The 20,939-nt window shown below is 38.4% G+C and overlaps 1 protein-coding gene across 3 annotated transcripts in view; it reads left to right on the top strand.

Moving 5' to 3' along the window:
* LOC140715353 (kinesin-like protein KIF20B) overlaps window positions 1–20,939 on the top strand; it is a 73,535-nt gene that overhangs the window by 1,717 nt on the left and 50,879 nt on the right. For 2 of the 3 annotated variants that reach the window (XM_073027419.1, XM_073027417.1), the window contains exons 2-10: window positions 1,219–1,375; window positions 7,522–7,620; window positions 7,712–7,822; window positions 12,258–12,393; window positions 12,482–12,666; window positions 15,064–15,115; window positions 16,556–16,783; window positions 16,897–17,008; window positions 17,160–17,228. In XM_073027419.1, the coding sequence (XP_072883520.1) occupies window positions 1,220–1,375; window positions 7,522–7,620; window positions 7,712–7,822; window positions 12,258–12,393; window positions 12,482–12,666; window positions 15,064–15,115; window positions 16,556–16,783; window positions 16,897–17,008; window positions 17,160–17,228 (1,148 nt within the window). In that variant the 5' untranslated portion in view covers window position 1,219. The remainder of the gene's footprint in view (window positions 1–1,218; window positions 1,376–7,521; window positions 7,621–7,711; window positions 7,823–12,257; window positions 12,394–12,481; window positions 12,667–15,063; window positions 15,116–16,555; window positions 16,784–16,896; window positions 17,009–17,159; window positions 17,229–20,939) is intronic. The other variant, XM_073027418.1, reaches the window with a different exon arrangement.

Raw genomic sequence — 20,939 nt, 5'->3', positions numbered from 1 at the left:
TGGATTTCATTTAAAATACAATTTGTTAATCAGTTAAATAGTAGTTTGTCTTTTTAATACCTTTTTAACTATTTACATGAAATTGGCTAATTGGGGTTGCCCGCTTAATTGGGCCAAATTGTACTGGTCCCAATGTGTTGCATTTAACTGGAATCTGTTGTATGGAAATTTAATAACAGTTTGGGTATTTACACACCTGAGCAATGGTGCCTTTTAGTTGCATCTAGCATTCAATGTATTTCCTCAATTCACAAATTTTCACTGTAACTCCATTGATTTCTTTTGTGGGAATGTTTGACTTGTGTTACGTACTAGCAGCAATAGATCACAAATGAGTCAGGTTTTAATGTTAAAACCATTATCTTTATTAGTATCTACTCAAAATATAGAAACTTAAACAAAATAAACAGAAGTTAACAGCGTGTATATGCGTGTGTGTATATGTAGCTCCCAAACTATCAAGCTTAGGAACAATTCTTAAAGTTTTAGGATAGCAAAGTAGAAAGGTTCAGAAATCCAAGGAATAAATGATGGGAGAGATTTGTAAATCCATGTTTAAAATGTAGAGAGAAGGCAATTACGAAGAATTCCACAGATTCCATGCTGGGTAAATGAAATAAGTCATCGAAGATCTTATCTGTCGAGTTGTTCTGAAATCCACATAGAAATATGTGACATTTCTCAGAAATATCCCTTCTTCTAAGCGGTAACCACAATACAGGTAAGGGTTAACAAAAGTGGTTCCACAGGATACTCCCAACAAAAATCCACGTACGGATTATACGAAGTGACAGTCACACAATCAATGCATGATCATGCCTTTGATCAACCCAATCTTTTGAGCATGTGTATTTTACCCATATTGTAGCAAACTGGTCCAGCAGCTTGCAATCCGAAGCCTGTCTCTCCCTCTCTCTTCCCACTACTGAAATCTCAGCTGTCCGTCGCAGCTTGTTATACTGACGTCATGTTCCTGCCTCATCCACGTGTCAGTCCACAGTGAACGAAACCTGTGGTCAAGTAACACTAGGGATGCTCTTTGATTATTACATTCAGCGTGGCACTCTGCGTATATTTTGGCAAGTACTTGCGTAATTTTTCTTAACAAGCATCTTCCATGAATGCATCACTTCTGCAAATCACTGCTGGTTGTATTAGAATTGTGATCACATTATGCAGAAAATTCAATCTCATTTTGACTATTTGTTTTCTTTCTAGAATGGAACCAATGCTCAATTCCAAGTTCACATTTTTAGATTCACATGAAATTGTGAGTGATGATCAAGAGATTCCTACAGCAGAGGATTTTTCTGACATTAGAAAGGATTTGATTGATGAACTTTGCAGGGAAGAAAGTTCAAATAAATCACACTTGGTAAATATAATTATGGCTTCGGCCATTTCATGTGAGTTTGAATAGAACTGGGTTTCTTTGGGCTTTTGTTAAGCTGCTTTTCTGTACTCACAGTGAAGGTCCAAATTATACATTAAGGTTTTCATTCCCTTGGGATTATACTTAGAAATTTTATTGTTTTAAAAATTTCTCACTTCAGTTTCTCATTTAATTCAGCATAGTACACAGACAATTGAACATTACAGCACAGTATAGGCCCTGCAGACCAAGCTGTTGTGCTGACATTTTAACCTACTCTAGGATCAGTCTAACACTTCCCTTCTACATAGTCCTTCCAATTTTTTCTATCATCCATGTGCCTAACAGCTGCTTAAATGTCCCCAATGTATATGTAATAGCCACCACCACTACTCTTTGCAGGGCAACCCATACACTCACCACTCTGCTTTTTAAAAAAAAAAAAACCTGTTACATCTTCCTTCCCTCCTCCTCCTCCCCCTCCCCATATTTTCCACCTATCACCTTAAAATTATGTCCCCATCGTATTAGCTATTTTAGCTCTGGGAAAATGTGTCTTAACTATCCTCTTGATCTATGCCACTTATCATCTTGTGTATTTCTGGGAAATTTCCTCTGCGCCCTTTCTGCAGTTTCCACATACTTCCTATAGTTAGGCAACCAGAACTGTACACAATGTTCTAAGTGTGGTCTACCCAGAGTTTTGTGGAGCTGCAACTTTACCTTGTGGCTCTTGAACTTAACCTCCTTACTAATGAAGGCGAACTCACAATGCACCTTCTTAAACATCCTATCAGCATGCTCAGCAAATTTGAGAGATCTATGGACGTGGGCGCCAAATCCCTCTTTACTGCCACATTGCCAAGCATCCCGTATTCTGCCTTCAAATTCAACCATCCAAGTGAACTTTCAAAAAACTTTTGATAAATATTTTTTGCCACATCCTTGAAGAATTCAATCAGGCTCGCACTTTTCTGGGTTGAATTCAATTCTAGCCCAGCTCCGCATCCTGTCAATGTCTTGTTATAACCTATGACAACTTTCTCCACTATCCACAAGACCACCAACCTTTGTCAATTACAAACTTACTTGCCCTGCCTTCCACTTACTCATCCAAGTCATTTATAAAAATCACAATGAGCAGGGGTCCAGGAACAAATTCCTGAGGAACACCATTGGTCAACAACCCCTAGGCAGAATATGTTCCATCTACAACCACCCTCTGCCTTCTATAGGGAGGTCAATTCTGTATACACAGGGCCAAGTTTCCCTGGATCCCGTGTAATGTTCCCTCTAATTTGTAATGACCAGTGTGTGCAAAAATTTTGTACTGTACAGTTTTTGTTTTGCAACATACGTGCAAATACACAGTGACAACATGTGTGCACTAAATAATTTCTTCAATAAAAACAGTATAAATAAGCCAGTTCTAAAACCTACAGACAAATCATCGCAAACTCCACATTGTCAACAGCATCTGCATCAGAAACTGGAAAAGGAAATGTGATTGTATACGATTGTGAAATATACTTAACATGCCAACAATGCAGAGCGTGACAACCTTTTGTGCACAGTTTAAATTCCTTTGTGAGCTAGTAGCAAAAGATGTGTGCGCACACACGCATCTTAAAGGGAACACTGATCCTATGCCTCCTGACTTTCTGAATGAGCATAAACTGGTGAACCTTAACAAATGCCTTACTAAAATCCATATACACCACTTCCACTGCTCTATTTTGTTAAATATGCTTTGACACATCCTTGAAGAATTCAATCAGGTTCGCAAGGCATGTCCTGCCCCTCATAAAGCCATGTTGACTATCCCTAATCAGATTGTGCTTCTCCAAAACCTTGTAAATATTGCTTAAGAATCTTCTCCAATAATTTACCCACCACTGAAGTAAGAGTCACTTGTCTAATTCCCAGGATTATCCATACTCCCTTTTTTGAGCAAGGGAATAACATTTGCCACCCTCCAATCATCCTGAGGATACAAAGATGATTGCCAAAGGCGCATTCTCTTCCTTTGCTTCCCTTAGTAACCTGGATTATATTTTGTCTGGACAGACTTGATGTTTTTCAAAAGTTCCAGCACATCCTCTCTTACTGTTGACATGTTCAGTGAATACTGAAGCGAAGTATTCATTAAAGACCTCCTCTACCTCTCCTGACTCCAGGCACATGTTTCCTCTATCCCTCTCGTAGAATAAGACTAATCCAGTCCCTGAACTATTGCCCATTTTTTTCATATAAAATGATTAATCAGCTTAATAAAACTGGTACTTTTATACCTTGATATGCTGTCTAAAAATTCTTCAAATTGATTGATTTGCTAGACGTTATTGTGTGCCTGATTGCAAGATACATAGGATAAGACTAATCCATCCTCTGAACTCTATATATTGTCAGTAGAATTCTTGAAGGTTATCAACATGAGAGAGGAATGAGCAACATGAGTAATCCATGTGCTATAAAGCATTAATGATGTCCTGTTTTAACTAATAAGGGGCAAATGATCTCCAACATATGAATGCCCAGCTGCTTTCCTTAATACTTAATTGTATTGCCATTGGTAAAACCAGCTACCCCACATTCTTCATTTGATATCTTGGGATAATCATTGATCACCACCTTAAAACAAGATGAGAACATAATGACTGATTATTTGACTGACAGAGGACACAGATTGGATATTTTCACACAAAATAGAGATAGCAGGAGCTCTGACGGAGATCTTTCAGATGTCATTAGAAACAGGGATTGTGCCGGAGGATTGGCGTATTGCTCATGTGGTTCCATTGTTTAAAAAGGGTTCTAGAAGTAAGCCTGGCAATTATAGACCTGTCAGTTTGACATCAGTGGTGGGTAAATTAATGGAAAGTATTCTTAGAGATAGTATTTATAATTATCTGGATAGACAGGATCTGATTAGGAGTAGCCAGCATGGATTTGTGCGTGGAAGGTCATGTTTGACAAACCTTATTGAATTTTTTGAAGTAGTTACGAGGAATGTTGACGAGGGTAAGGCAGTGGATGTAGTCTATATGGACTTCAGCAAGGCCTTTGACAAAGTTCCACATGGAAGGTTAGTTAAGAAGGTTCAGTCGTTAGGTATTAGTGCTGGAGTAATAAAATGGATTCAACAGTGGCTAGATGGGAGATGCCAGAGAGTAGTGGTGGATAATTGTTTATCGGGATGGAGGCCGGTGACTAGCGGGGTGCCTCAGGGATCTGTTTTGGGCCCAATGTTGTTTGTAATATACATAAATGATCTGGATGATGGGGTGGTAAATTGGATTAGTAAGTATGCTGATGATACTAAGGTAGGAGGTGTTGTGGATAATGAGGTGGGTTTTCAAAGCTTGCAGGGAGATTTATGCCGGTTAGAAGAATGGGCTGAACGTTGGCAGATGGAGTTTAATGCTGAGAAGTGTGAGGTTCTACATTTTGGCAGGAATAATCCAAATAGAACATACAGGGTAAATGGTAGGGCATTGAGGAATGCAGTGGAACAGAGAGATCTAGGAATAACAGTGCATAGTTCCCTGAAGGTGGAGTCTCATGTAGATAGGGTGGTGAAGAAGGCTTTTGGAACGCTGGCCTTTATAAATCAGAGCATTGAGTACAGAAGTTGGGATGTAATGTTAAAATTGTACAAGGCATTGGTAAGGCCAAATTTGGAATATTGTGTACAGTTCTGGTCACCGAATTATAGGAAAGATATCAATAAATTAGAGAGAGTGCAGAGACGATTTACTAGGATGTTACCAGGGTTTCAGCACTTAAGTTACAGAGAAAGGTTGAACAAGTTAGGTCTCTATTCATTGGAGCGTAGAAGGTTGAGGGGGGATTTGATCGAGGTATTTAAAATGTTGAGAGGGATAGATAGAGTTGACGTGAATAGGCTGTTTCCATTGAGAGTAGGGGAGATTCAAACGAGAGGACATGATTTGAGAGTTAGGGGGCAAAAGTTTAAGGGAAACACGAGGGGGTATTTCTTTACTCAGAGAGTGATAGCTGTGTGGAATGAGCTTCCTGTAGAAGTAGTAGAGGCCAGATCAGTTGTGTCATTTAAGGTAAAATTGGATAGGTATATGGATAGGAAAGGAGTGGAGGGTTATGGGCTGAGTGCGGGTAGGTGGGACTAGGTGAGATTAAGAGTTCGGCACGGACTAGGAGGGCCGGAATGGCCTGTTTCCGTGCTGTGATTGTTATATGGTTATATGGTTATATAAAATTCTACAGGTGCAGGCAAACAGAACAGCAGGCAAAATGCTGGAGGAACTCGTCAGATAGCACCTATGAAAATGAATAAACAGTCGATGTTTCAGGTCGAGACCCTTCATCATAACTGGAAAGGAAGGAGGATAGCCAGAAGGTGATATGTGAAGCCACGTGGGTGGGAAAAGTATAGGGCTTGAAGGAGGAATCTGATAGAGGAGAGTAGACAATGGGAGAAAGGGAAGGAGGAGCACCGCGGGGAGTTGTAGGCAGGTGAGTGGAGAAAAGAAGCCAGATGGGGATTAGAAAAAGAGGGAAGGGAGAGAGAAAAATAATTTAAAAAAAAAGGAGGCCATGGACCGACATGTCAGAACAGGAATGAAGATAGGAATTTAAATGGTTGGCCACCAGAAAATTCCAGTTTTGGCAGATGGAGTAAAAGCACTCGACAAAGCTTTCCCCCAATTAATGTTGGGTCCTATCAGTATAGAGGAGGCTGCATTGGGAGTACTGGATACAACAGATGACCCCAACAGATTCGCAGGTGAACTGTTGCCTCACCTGGAAGAACTGCTTGGGGCCCTAAATTAAGGTAAGGGAGGAGGTGAATGGGCATGTACAGCATTTCTGTCACTTGCAGGGATATGTGCTGGGGGGAGGTTAGTGGGGAAAGATGAATTCATAAGGGGATCACAGCGGGAGCAGTCCCTGCAGAGAGTGGTGTATTTTGTTAAAAGGTCATCTGATTCTCCATAATCACAGCATCACCTCTAAGATGTACATTTTAAGTGTATCAATCTAAATACTTGAGAAGATGTGAAACTACACTTAAGTTTAACATTAATTAGAACAGTCTTTAATAGGTGCCCATTAACTGGCTTAACGATTTATTTCTTACATGCAACGTTCCCTCTAATTTGTAATGACCAGTGTGTGCAAACACCTTGTTCTGTGCAATTTTTTGCCTGGTGACAACATAACGTGCACTGAATTTTTTAAGTGGAAGTAAACCTGTAGCTATTCTAAGGATAATAAGCTACCGAGTCTAGTTTGTTGTTCATTGTTTAAAAGAAATAAAACAATACACAATTAATGAGACTTATTTCTCATTTACAATACAACAGCATGTAATAACATCAGTCTTTCACATGTTATTAAAGTTGTTTGAAATAGTCAAAAAAAACCATAAATTTAAAAAGCAAGTTCACCCGTTCCTAACTTCGTGAGCTTTCAGTGTAGCAGTTTCTGCTGTTTCATTAAGCCATTCTGCTTTCAATGAACTAGTTCTTTTGTACTTCACATACTTTGGTTCTTTGGAATTAGACATGGTGAATCAATGATTTCTTCAATTAGAACTGTTCTAAAATCTGCAAACAAATCATCACAAAATCCACATTTTCAACAGCTTCCGCATCAGGAACGGGAAAAGGGATTGTGTATGATCATGAAATATACTTCTCATGCCAATGAGATAGAGAGTAACAAAATTTTGTGCAGTTTTAATTACTTGTGTGCACTAGTAGCAAAAACATACTCTCCCCAGAGGTAACATTGCTGACATAAGTAGTTTATTCTGAATGTGTGCTACTGGAAGCTGCGGCAGGCCTGTTTGACATAATCTTCCTCATTAATTAGAACCTTGTGGGGACCTTGTTGCCTTGAAAACATTATTAGGGCTGCTCTCTCATGGCTACATCCTCAAACCCAATTGGGATGGTTAATGTTAGTTTGGCTCCAAGTTGCATCTCAGCTTCAATGAGCATTGGATATTTTTCATTTAACAACAATATTTCAACCCTTTTTACTGCTGTAGTTATTCAAGAAAATCTATTCTCCCAAGGGCATATAGGAATGGAAATTTAAATGTGGATTCTGCAAGCATTCGTTATGTCCTGAAATTTACTTTAAATGCATCCTTACCATTTTAGGTTCCTGAACAAAATTCTTCAGCTACAAAGGACCATATGTGTGTTTATCTTCGTATTAGACCTTTTACAGAAGCTGAAATTGCACAAAATGAATCTCAGGTTGGTTGCTATAATCACTAACTAAATTGAATGAAGAATGCTTTCTTTATGAATATGAACATCTGATGTATTATTTTGACATTCTTCCTAGGACTGCGTGTTTATAGAAAACTCAACTAGTGTGATTCTAAAAGCACCACGAAGTTCCAGATGCAGTGATCGAGGAATCGGCCAGATGGCTCAACGCTTTAGATTTTCCCACGTAAGGAAGTTAGATTTATGTATATTATGGTATGATGTAATGGTAATCTTGAACAGACTAATCCATGTTTTTATGACTTTAAGTTGTATTTGCCTATTTGGTAAGATCCTTTTAAACATGCATAGTTTTAAAATTACATTTGTCAAGATTTTGGCTCTGATGTACAAATCTTTTAAAACCAAGGGCATAAAAAAATTAGAAATTCACTTTTGTGTAACAAATTATTTTGATTTTTTTTTAAAAAGCAGTTCTGACTGAATGCAATCAAATGAATTGGTTTGGGTCCAATTTCATATGAAGCTTAATACTGAAAGAAGTAAAATGGGCAGCATAAACTTCACATGTAAATTATAAATTTGATGACCTAGAGAATTGTTGGATTATTGCTGTGCTGTGATTTTCATCAAGAGACTGAATTAAATTTTGTACTGGTGGGGTACAAGTTATGCAGTAGTGATGTAATTAATGCCTTAAATAGGGAGCAGAACCAATTCTGTACTTTTCAAGATAATTCCATCCCTCTCCCAAATAAATATTTTCTTCATCATGAAGGGCCACAATAATATCACTGTAAATATCATGTAAAAATAATTTTTTATGTATGGATTGAGGCGCAAGCACATGGACATCAGCGAGCTAGACAGGCAGGAAGGATTTAAAAGAAGACAGCTTTATAGAGCGGGTGATGGAGTAGAGGGAGACAGCGTAGGAAGACTTTGGTTCAATGGGGCTTCGGCAATAACAGTTCAAGGAGATGTAAGCTACTTGTGAGGAACAAGAGGTATGTCTGTGAGGCTGGTGTTCTGGACTGGGTGTTAGATGTGGGATGTCCAGGAGACTTTCCGGAAGGCCACATCTGCCAGGTGCGTCAAACTGCATCTCCTTAGGGACTGGGTTAGGGAACTAGAGATGCAGCTTGATGACCTTAGTCTGGTCAGGGAAAGTGAGGAGGTGATAGAGAGGAGCTATAGGCAAGAGGTCACACCAGGGCCTCAGGAGACAGATAAGTGGGTAACAGTCAGGAGAGGGAAGGGCAGGAGTCAGACACTAGAAAATACCCCTGTGGCTGTCCCCCTTAACAATAAGTACTCCTGTTTGAGTACTTTTGGGGGAGACGACCTACCTGGGGGAAGCAACAGTGGCTGTGCCTCTGGCCCAGTGGCTTGGAAAGGTAGTGGAAGGAAGAGGATGGCAGCAGCGATGGGAGACTCTATAGTTAGGGGGTCAGACGGGCGATTCTGTGGATGCAGGAAAGAAACACGGATGGTAGTTTGCCTCCCAGGTGCCAGGGTCTGGTATGTTTCTGATCGCGTCCACAATATCCTGAAGTGGGAAGGAGAACAGCCAGAGGTCGTGGTTCATATAGGTACCAACAACATAGGAAGGAAAAGGGAGGAGGTCCTGAAAACAGTCTGCAGGGAGTTAGGAAAGAAGCTGAGAAGCAGGAACACAAAGGTAGTAATCTCTTATACGGCTAGCATAAAGGAGCTTAAAAATGAAATTAGGAGAGCCAGAAGGGGGCATGAGAATGCCTTGGCGAGCAGGATTAAGGAAAACCCAAGACATTCTACAAGTATGTGAAGAGCAAGAGGATAAGAAGTGAGAGAATAGGACCAATCAAGTATGACAGTGGAAAAGTGTGTATGGAATAAATAGCAGAGGTGATTAATGAATACTTTGCTTCAGTATTTGCTATGGTAAAGGACCTTGACGATTGTAGGGATGACTTAGAGCGGTCTGAAAAGTTTGACATTAAGAAAGAGGATGTGCTGGAGGTTTTGGAAAGCATCAAGTTGGAGAAATCACTGGGGCCGAACGAGATATACCCCAGGCTGTTGTGGGAGGCGAGTGAGGAGATTGCTGATCCTCTAGCAATGATCTTTGCATCATCAATGGGGACGGGAGAGGTTCTGGAGGTTGGAGGGTTGCAGATGTTCTTCCCTTATTCAAGAATGGGAGTAGAGATAGCCCAGGAAATTAAAAACCAGTGGTTGGTAAGTTGATGGAGAAGATCCTGAGAGGCAGGATTTATGAACATTTGGAGAGACATAATATGATTAGGAATAGTCAACATGGCTTTGTCAAATGCAGGTTGTGCCTTACGAACCTGACTGAATTTTTTTGAGGATGTGACTAAACAGATTGATGAAGGAAGAACAGTAGATGTAGTGTATATAAATTCATCAAGGCATTTGATAAAGTACCCCAAGCAAGGCTTATTGAGAAAGTAAGAAGGCATGGGATCCAAGGGGATCTTGTTTTGTGGAACCAGAAATGGCTTGCCCACGGCAAAGAATGGTTGTAGATGGGTCGTATTCTGCATGGAAGTCCATGACCAGTGTTGTGCCTCAAGGATCTGTTCTGGGACCACTATTTTTTGTGATTTTTATAAATGACCTGGATGAGGAAGTGGACGGATGGGTTAGTAAATTTGCTGATGACAAAGGTTGGGGATGTTGTGGATAGTGCGGAGGGCTGTCAGGTTACAGCAGGACATCAATAGGATGCATAACTGGGCTGAAATGTTGCAGATGGAGTTCAACCCAGTTCAGTGTGAAGTTGTTCATTTTGGTAGGTCAAATATGATGGCAGAATGTAGTATTAATGGTAAGATTCTTGGCGGTGTAGAGGATCAGAGGGATCCTGAGGTCCAAGTCCATAGGACACTCAAAGTTGTTACACAAGTTGACTCTGGTTAAGAAGCGATATGATGCATTGAGTTTAAGAGCCGAGAGGTAATGTTAAAGCTTTATAGGACACTGGTCAGACCCCACTTGGAGTACTATGCTCAGTTCTGGTCACCTCACAGAATCCACAGAAAGGGTGCAGAGGAGATTTACAAGGATGTTGCGTGGATTGGGGAGCATACCTTCTGAGAATAGGTCGACTGAACTTGGCCTTTTCTCTTTGGAGCGATGGAGGATGAGAGGTGACCTGATAGAGGTGTATAAGATGATGAGCGGCATTGATTGTGTGGATAGTCAGAGGCTTTTTCTCAGGGCTGAAATGACTAACATAAGAGGGCACAGTTTTAAGGTGCTTCGAAGTAGGTACAGAAGAGATGTCAGGGGTAAGTTTTTTTTACACAGAGGGTGGTAGGTGCTTGGAATGGGCTGCCGGTGACAATGGTGGAGGCGGATACGATGGGGTCTTTTAAGAGACTGTTGGATAGGTGCATGGAACTTAGCAAAAGAGGCCTATGGGTAACTCTAGTTAATTTCTAAAATGTGTACATGTTCAGCACAGCATTGTGGGCTGAAGGGCCTGTATTGTGCTGTAGGTTTTCTATGTTTCTATGGTCTAAGTTAGTAGAACCTTCATCTGGCATTATTCCTACCAAAGTTGTGATATTGTTAATCTTTCATTCTATTTGTTTGATCCTATCTGTTGGTTGTGGGATCTTTGGCTTGTCTTACAAGCTTTTTAATTATATTATGATATTCTCGATCTATTCAAAACTCGTTAAATTAGAAATAGTTTACTGAAAGTAGTACCAAAGATATGTCAAATCCTGAGATTACAGGCTGGAAGAAATATAGTTCTGCTGCATGACCCATGTGACTTCAATACCAACATGATTAATGTGGTCATTACTCCAAATTATGGAAGATGCATCTACATTCAGCACATTGGTATGGGCTATTGTACTCAAGTGGATTGGTCTGTTTACTCTGTCAACTGTTTTCTTCAAGTTATGGCCAAATTGTTCATTGTTCATACTGTAGAGCCATTTTTTGATGATGGGTATTTGAAGCCAGCCAGAATACATTCTGTGGTTTGCTTCTGAGTCTCAACATTGAGAAGTACTGATCAATAAGGTGACAAAGGCAAGAAATGAAAACTGAGCAAGAGATTTGTGTGCTTGTTTGTCCTGCATGTCATGAGATGTCATAGAGTCACATATCAATGTTGAGGTTCCAGGGTCACTTCTTGATGTCCCATGTTGCCACCATTTGGGAGATACCTGGATTGTGATTGAAGAATTTGAGGGATTGACTCATGAGTATATTGCAGTGAAGATGAATTTGTCAGTTGATAGTTTTATCAGTTGAACAAATGCAATCCCAGTTTAAAACATCAGACCTCAGACTGACATTCCAAGGTGTTGAATGCAATGATTTAGTCAATGTTAAGTACATCAGTTGTAAACTGAGATCAACTGCGTGTTTGTGTGTCCTCCTCCTCCTCCCCTCATGAGCTGACCAAAGTTTCACTCAAGTTAGGCATGAAACTGACCATGATCTGAATTATTAATCCATAATATAATCTTTGTATTCTCCTTGTTGTAAAGTATTGTAAAATGTGTGTTTGACTTGGTGATTGGGTTTATACTATTTGATTTATGGCATAGTATAGAGGTTGTTCCATAGGGACAGTAGCAATATTGTTTCACTGGTTAGTGGAGGCTTCTAATTCTTTTATTTTTCCACCCCAGGTTTATGGGCCGGAAACCAAACAAAGAGATATATTTGGAGCAGTTAAACCCCTTATTGAGGAAGTTCTGAATGGACAGAACTGTTTAATTTTCACTTATGGTGTTACCAATTCAGGGAAAACCTACACGTTTCAAGGTTTGGGTCTTTAAATACTTCTGTAGAAGGAATAAGTAGCTTCTCCTTTATCTTAACTGTTGCTCATAAAATTATTATTTTGTTACAGGACCAGACCATGATGTGGGTATCATACCAAGGGCGATGAGTGTTCTATTTAAGAGTATTGAAGGAAAAGTATATCAAAATATGAATATTAAACCACAGAGAAGTGCAGACTTTAGTAAATTAACAGACGTACAAGTGAAAGAGGAGGAAACATTGAAGAAGTCAGTACTTCACCTATTAAATGAGGTAAATCACTGAAGCTACCAGCTTTCTTTTGTTAAATAAACCTGTGATGCATAAACAGTATTTACGCTATTATGAATTCAAATTTAGTTATGTTTTATTATCGCAGATGGTAGTGAAAAATCTAATCATCTCCCTTTATAAGAAGAGCTCTATGTAGAGCTGTATCAAGTTAAAAACTTCATTATTTCGGAATGCTAAATCCAATTCCTCTACTAGGTGAACAAAGATGATTACAATTAAAATGAATAATCTCAGTGGATACTTTATTAGATGCAGGGGTGTACTTAATAAAGTGGCCAAAGGTGTGTAACCCAGTGTCGTCTCTGCTGCTGTAGCCCATCCACTTCAAGGTTCACTGTTTTGCGTTCAGAGATGCTCTTATGTACACTACTGTTGTAACTCATAGTTAATTGAATTACTGTCGCCTTCCCATCTGCTTGCAGCAATCTGACCATTCTCCAATCTCATTAATGCATTTTTGCCCACAAAATTGCCACTCACTGGATGTCTTGTCTTTCACAATATTCTCTATAAACTCTATAGACTGTTGTGCTTGAAAATCCTAGATCAGCAGATTCTCAGGTACTCAAACCTAGCACCAGCAATCATTTTATGGTTAAAATCACGTGGACCACATTTCTTCTCCATTCTGATGTTTGGTCTGAACAACAACTGAATGTCTTAACTATGTCTGCATGCCTTATACATTGAGTTGCTGCCACGCGCTTGATAGTCTAGTTATTTGCAGTAACAAGCATGTGTACAGGTGTACCTAATAAAGTAGCCAGTAATTGTCTATCACCAATGGAGAATGACGTTACAATGGACAACCTTCAGCACTGGTGTAGGAAATGTGTTACTTTATGAGACCCAGGCACTTCAGTTATAGATTTATGTATGGATTGCACCTTGCAGTTGATTTGAATTTAATCGCTGACATGCTTCTTAATGCAGTCTAAACGTAAGCATGAAAGAAAGACTGGAATTGCTAGTTCCAGAAGGAAAGTGTTTTTATGGTAGTCAATAAGCTGAGAGTAGTGGGGTGCTTCTTCTGTTGCCTCCAGGAAGGCTTTGTCTCATTGAAAGCCAGTTGTTTAGGTTAGTATTGATCACTAAATTTGGATGGTTGCTGGAAGAAAAAGATGATTTTTGCAGTCACTCACAATATGCTGTTTACCTCTGACCTCAAAAAATTGACAGAAGTCTGGTAAATTTTCACATTTCTGAAGTTTTATGCTGTCTGGTGACTGGCATCCAACAGCAGTGATGTTGAATGAGTAACCAAATTCTTAAGAGAATTTTCTATTTGTTTTCAATCAAGCATTGAGGAATAAGTACAATTTCTAGCTAATATTTTAAATAACTTGAGATATAAAATAAAAATTTGAAAGGTGAGTTTTGAGTTGTGTTACTAATTTTGATATTAATAACATCATTGTGTGAAACTTGCAGGAATTACTTAAAGTATGTTAAAATAGTAAAACTTGTATCAAGCATGTGTGTAATAAATTGGGGAGGTTGTGCATTTTTCTCAGGATTTACATATATGTGATTGTTAATGCCATAATTAGAATGAGAAACCAATTCTCGTAGAGGGATCAGAAGTGGAGAGAGTGAGCAATTTGGGTTCCTGGGAGTCAATGTCTCTGAGGACCTAACCTGCTCGCGACATATTGATGCAGCTATAAAGAAGGCAAGACATCAGCTATATTTCATTAGGAGTTTGAGGAGATCTGGTTGTCACCTAAAACACTCAAACCTCTACAGATGTACCATGGAGAACATTCTAACTGCCTGCATCACCATTTGGTATGGGGCAGCTACTGCTCAGGATTGAAGTAAGTTGTAGAAAGATGCAAAGTTAGTCAGCCCCAGCATGGGTAATAGCCTCCATAGTATCAGTGACATCTTCAAGGAGTGGTGTCCATTTTTAAGGACCCCCACCACCCAGGATATACCCTCTTCTCATGGTTACGGTTATGAAGGAGGTACAGAAGCCTGAAGGCACACACTCAGCAATTCAGGAACAGCTTCTTCTCCTTTGCCATCCGATTTCTAAGTAGACATTGAACCCATGAACACTATCTCATTACTTTTAAAATTTATTTCTGTTTTTGCCTTACTTATTTTAACTTAACTATTTAATATATGAATATGTACTTACCGTAATTCAGTTTTTAAAAATATATTTAGCATGTATTGCATTGTACTGCTACCGCACAGTTAACAGATTTCACGCCATGCGCCGGTGATATTAAACCTGATTCTGAAGAGTTTATGTAATAGCCCTCTGTATCATAACCATTTAGATTATGGGCAGGTACATATTTGAAAGAACAATTCTACTCCTATTTGTCATTGCTTGCTTTGCTCCTAACATTTTAATTTTATTTTTAGAGTGACCAGTGCAATGGGAGCAATCAGCATAGTTCACTAGATGCTACCGAAGGTATGTTGCCCGTGCATATTAACATAAGATGTACAATGCATGAATTCATGTTGCATAATGTAAACCTCAGTCACAGATTGAAGTTAAAAATGCTTCCTTGAAAACTGAACACTAATGTGCTGTTGATGACTAGATCACAGGCCCATTGAAAGGTATTATTGGCAGGCTTTTATTGGCTTGGCTAATGATCTCCAGAAACTGCAGCAAATAAGATTTCCAATGAAGTCTTAATGTGAATTGGAAAGTAACAATATGCAGGAAGTTCCACTTTTAAAAATAATATATTTAATAATTTAACTGATTTTAATAAGCAAGTTGTGTAAAATAGATTGATGTTGGAATCCACTGATTCAAATTACTGTCCAAGGAATTTACGTGGACTGATCTAACTGGGCCAAATATAGAGGTTTTATCTTGATGGTCTTTGATACTCTAGAGTCCAATAGTCTGAGTTTGACTAATTAAATGTGAACTGCAGAATGTAGAAATACATCCCCAGTACAACAGCGTTGGTAGAACAGTGTGACTATTTGATCTAGTTATATAGTTGGCTACCAGTACTTCCACTTGGATTTGTAAGCTGTATCCAGAACAATATCAGTGATTGTCTAGTTTTAAAATTTTTAAAAAGGGAGTGGGGGTTAAAACAAAAGAGTGTAACCTATTCAGATGGTCGTTTTTAATACTTGTCCATTGTTTTAAGATGATTGGTCTTGCAATTTTCCATCATGTAATTTTATGTAATGAACTCAGTCTGTCTCAATTTTGCATATTCTGATGGCCACATTATATGAAGAATGTGTTGCACTGGAGAGTAGATGAGATTCACCATGATATTGCCCGAGTTGGAGCTTTTCTGTTAGAAGGAGAGACTAGATAGGTGGAAGAGACTGAGCGATGATTTCATTTTGGTTTATAAAATGATGAGAAATATTGATAATAAAGATCTTTTTCTCCCTGTAGAGGTGCAAAGGCAAGTCATAGTTTTGGGCCAGATGAAGGGTCTGGGCATGGAACTTTAACTGTCCACCCCCTCCATAAATGCTTTCTGTCCTGCTGAGTTCCTTCAGCATTTTGTGTGTTGGGTATAGTTTAAGGTGAGAGGAGATTTAGAAGGGATCTGAGAGGAAATTATTTTCAGAGGATTGTTGGGATTTGGAAATGATCTGGCTGGAAAAGTGATTGTGGCAGATAATTTCTCAACATTTAATAAGCATCTTGATGAATATTTGAATTGCCAAGGCATAGAAAGCTATACACTGAGTGGGTAAGTGGAATATCGTAGATGGGTAAATTGGCAGTATAGATGTAGTGAATCAAAGGAGCTATTTTTTGCTCTGTATGATGGACTTTAAACCAATTGATAGTTGTGTTCCATTTCATAATTGTGTCTCCTTTAAAAGGATATAGTTTTGGTTAACAATAATATTTTTTTTAAAGCAGGAGAGTCACTGAAGTCACTTAGTATAGATTATGGTGAACAATTAAAGTGTTCTGAAGAAGTTGCTGTGCGTACTCCAGAAAGGTTCAGATTTTCGATCTGGGTTTCATTTTGTGAAATATACAATGAAACGCTTTATGATTTACTTGATCCAGTACAATGTAAATATCAGAAAAGAAACATACTTCGACTTGTGCAAGATGCAAAAGGCAACACTTACGTGAAAGGTAATTGAGTGTATTTTATTTCTGATTATTAAGTAATCTTTCTTTTTGTTTAACTACTTTATCCATTCCATAAATTAAGATCCATCCAAGATATTAGTGTGCTTTTCCTTTAGATCTAAAATGGATTCAGATTTCCAATGCAGAAGAAGCATGCATGATACTGAAACAAGGGAGAAAACAACAAAGTATTGCTTCTACAAAAGTCAATCATCTTTCAAGTAGAAGGTATTTTACTTTTCAACAACATTTATATTAGGTGTATTGTTATAATTAAATTTTTGAACTTTTGGTTGTGTGCTTCCGGGCAAAGACACATGGCTTTTAACTAGTAATTGTAAGTGCATTTAAAATGTCTCTTAAAATGCTCTTTTTACAGCCACTGTACTTTTTCAATAAGAATCTTGCACATGGAAGCAGATGGTCTTCGGGTTGCCCGAGTCAGTGAGTAAGTACCGTAGTATATTCTAATCAAGGAGATAGCTTTTCAATGAAAATACAATTGCAGAACTGCCAATGAGGTTTATCAGACCAATATTTGTAGAAAAGAGAATGATGTACTGTAACTTTCAAGGTTTGCTATTCTCTCAATGTTTTGGGCAACAACTTCACCACAGATATTCAACAGAATGGAAGTTGGCTATGTGCTCCCTTGAGTCTGTTCTACCAATAACGATCATGACCAATTTATGCTTGAAGTATACCTTTTGTGTATTCTTCCTATAACGTTCAAAAATCTTATCAATCACCACTTTGAGTATACTCAAAGGGTTGTGGACAAAGAATCCATATGGTAGTAAATTCCTATGATACACTTTGATTTATCACTCACCGTAAAAAGAAAAAAAAAATCTCATCTTATTCTTAGCTCGCTCGCCCTTAATGTTGAAGTCCAGGATCTGACCTCAGCATTAAACTGCTCAGCTGAAGAAAACAGCATCTTATCTACCTTGTCAGTTCCATCAAAGTTTTCAAAAACCAAACTCAGTTATTATATCATTCTAGCCTAAATTATTTCTGTAGTTGCATTATGACACTTGTTAAGAGATTTTTAAGCCACTTGAAACTAGCTATATAAGCAACCTGCATGATTTTAAAAAGCTTTCATTTGAAGATTTACCTTGCCCTTTTCTGATTCTAATTTTTCCATCTGTATCACTTTATCACAAGCGCTGCTTCTGAAATTCTTGAAGAATTCCTGTCATTCAGAAGCAATTTATCTAGTAGAGTTTGCATATCTCTTGCATCAAGTTGTATAAAGATTACTCAAAATGACAGTTGCAATTTGTTCTTCTACCCATCACTCATTTGCAAACACTGTTCATTTGACAATTGCTCACTAATGATATTTTGGATAATGGTTTTCGACAGCAAAGATATTTTTGCAGGAAAAGTACAAAGTCCTGAATATGTGATGATAAATCGAGATTCAATACAAACTTGTGGTATAAGAAAACTGGACAAGCTTGATTCCTCGTGTCAATTTAAGATGTATACTATTAAAAATGCACAGAAAATACTCCTTGCTGAACCTTTATCTTAATATTTTGCCTGGAGGCCAGGAAATTGTATATTTGTGCCCTAATGGCCAACTTGTATAATTTGAAATAAAATGATAAATAAAGTTTTAAAAATGACAAATAAGAAAAAATGTACATCTAAACAGCTGACTATTAAAACACGAGAGATTCTGCAGATGCTGGAAATCCAGAGCAACACACAAAATGCTGGAGGAACTCAGCAGGCCAGGCAGCACATATGGAAATGAATAAACTGTTAACGTTTCAGGCCGAGACTCTTCATGACTACTACCTTGTTTTAATTTTTAAGGAATTAGTTTAAATTCAGCTGGAAACTTTTTTTTTCCTTTTTTAAACAAAATATTTTTTTCTATGTTGATAGATTTCTGCACTAACCAGAACTGATACCAAAATCTTCATTTCTTTCAGCACCAGTGATATGTAATTATTGTTTAAATGACATGTATTATCTCAGTGTCTAATAGTGTGATTGCCAGAAATAATTAACAGATTAGGCAACGTGGAGAGAAACAGAAATGATGCCTCGGTTTTCACCAGTTTTTAAGAAAGGTATATAGGCAGTTGAATTGGCAAGGGGACATAAGATGTTTCCCCTTTAAATGTTCTTTAAATTCATAGCTTCCATTATTTAGTTGGTGTCAAATAAATGACAAGAAAGCTATGGGCTTGGTCCAGTACATGTTTATAAAAAAAACTGTGCTCATTAACTTCTTAGAAGTTACTGAGTAGCCAGGAATTTGCTGAACAATGGACTTAGGAGAGGTAGAAAAGGGCATGAGAAGGCTTTGGTGAGTAGGATGAAGAAAAACACAAAAAGGTGCTTTACATGTATGTAAAGAACAGAAAGATGATTAGAGTGAGGATAAGACCCATTAGGGATAAAAGAAGAAATATGTGCCTAGAGTTAGAAGAGGTAGGGGAGGTCTTTATTGAATACATTGCTTCAGTATTCACCAGTAAGAGAAGGGGGGACCCTGACATATGTGGCGAAAGTGTAAATACAGGTTGATATGATAGAACATGTCAACAGTAAGAAAGAGGATGTGCTAAAGTTTTGAAAATCATTAGGATAGCTAAGTCCCCAGGGCTGGATGGGATATAACACAGGGTATTTTGCGAAGTATGGGAAGAGATTGCTGTATCTTTGGTGATCATCTTTACATATTCCTTGCTATAGGAGATATACCAGAAGGTTGGACGGTGGTGAATGTTTTACTTTGTTCAGAAGAAGTGTAGGGGTAGTGTTTTAATTCATTAGTAGTCAAATTGATCATGGGAATTAGAGACCAGATTTACAAGCGTTTGGAGAAATGTCTGATTAAGGATAGTCAGCATGGCTTTGTGAGGGGCAGGTCATGCCCTACAAGCTGTTTGAATTCTTCAAAGATGTGATAAAGCACATTGATCAAGGTGGAGTAGTGGATATGGTAAATATGGATTTTGGTAAGTTTCCCATGGTGGGCTCATTCATGAAGTCAGGAGGCATGGAACCCATGGAAACTTGGCTGGGTGGGTTCTGAATTTGCTTGCCGATAGAAGGTAAATGGTTGTAAATGGAATTTATTCTGCCTGGAGTTCTGCGATCAGTGGTGTTCTGCAGTGATCTGTTCTGGGTCCCCTACTTTTTGTGATTTTTAAAAAAAATTATTATAATCAAATTTGAGGAAATGGAATGGAAGGTTATTAAGTTCAAAATAAAATTATTATCGAAGTATACGTATGTCACCATGCACAACATTAGATTCATTTTCTTGTGAGCATACTCAATAAATCCGTAACAGAATAATAATCATAATAGAGGCTGAGAAGAGGCAAATGGAGTTTAATCCAGGAAATTATGATGTGATACTCTTTGGGAGGTCAAAATTAAAGGCAGATTGGTGGCAGGATTATTAGGAGTGTGGAGGAACAGGGTTTATGGGGTCTACACCCACAGATCCCTCCCAAGCTGCTGCACAAGTTGATAGGGGTGTTAGGCATATCGTGTGTTTTCCTTCATTAGTTGGGATTGAGTTCGAGAGCATGAGGTAATATTGCAGCACTATAAAACCTGGTTAGGATAGATCTGGTTAGACCACACTTTGGATATTGTGTTCAGGTCTGGTTGTCTCATTATGGGCAGGATGTGGCAGTTTGCAGAGGATATTTATCAGGATGCTGCCTGGATTAGGGAGCGTGTCTTATGAGGATAGGTTGAGTGAGTTCGGGCTTTTCTCTGGAGCAAAGGATGATGATAGGTAACTTAATAGAGATGTAGATGATAACAGGCATAGATTTTGTGGATAGCCAGAGAATTTTTTCCAGAGTGGAAAAGGATAATATGAAGGGTCATAATTTTAAAGTGATTTGGGGGGAAAGTATAGGGGGAATGTCAGAATTAAGTTGTTTTTTTTTTTACACTGATTGCTGGGTACATGAAACATGTTGTCAGGGCTGGTTGAGGCAGATAGATTGGAGGCATTTAATAATTGCTTGGGTATATGGATAATAGAAAAAAATGGAGGGCTACGTAGGAAGGATTAGATTGATCTTTGAGTAGGTTAAAGGATCAGTACAGCATTGTAGACTGAAAGTCCCTAACTGTGCTGTAATGGACTATGTTAAGTGTATCATTATTA

This window comes from Hemitrygon akajei, chromosome 23, assembly GCF_048418815.1.
Source record: "Hemitrygon akajei chromosome 23, sHemAka1.3, whole genome shotgun sequence".
NCBI classification, from domain to species: Eukaryota; Metazoa; Chordata; class Chondrichthyes; order Myliobatiformes; family Dasyatidae; genus Hemitrygon; species Hemitrygon akajei.
Note: the sequence above shows the minus strand (reverse complement) of the source record. Positions and strands in the feature narration are given on the sequence as shown.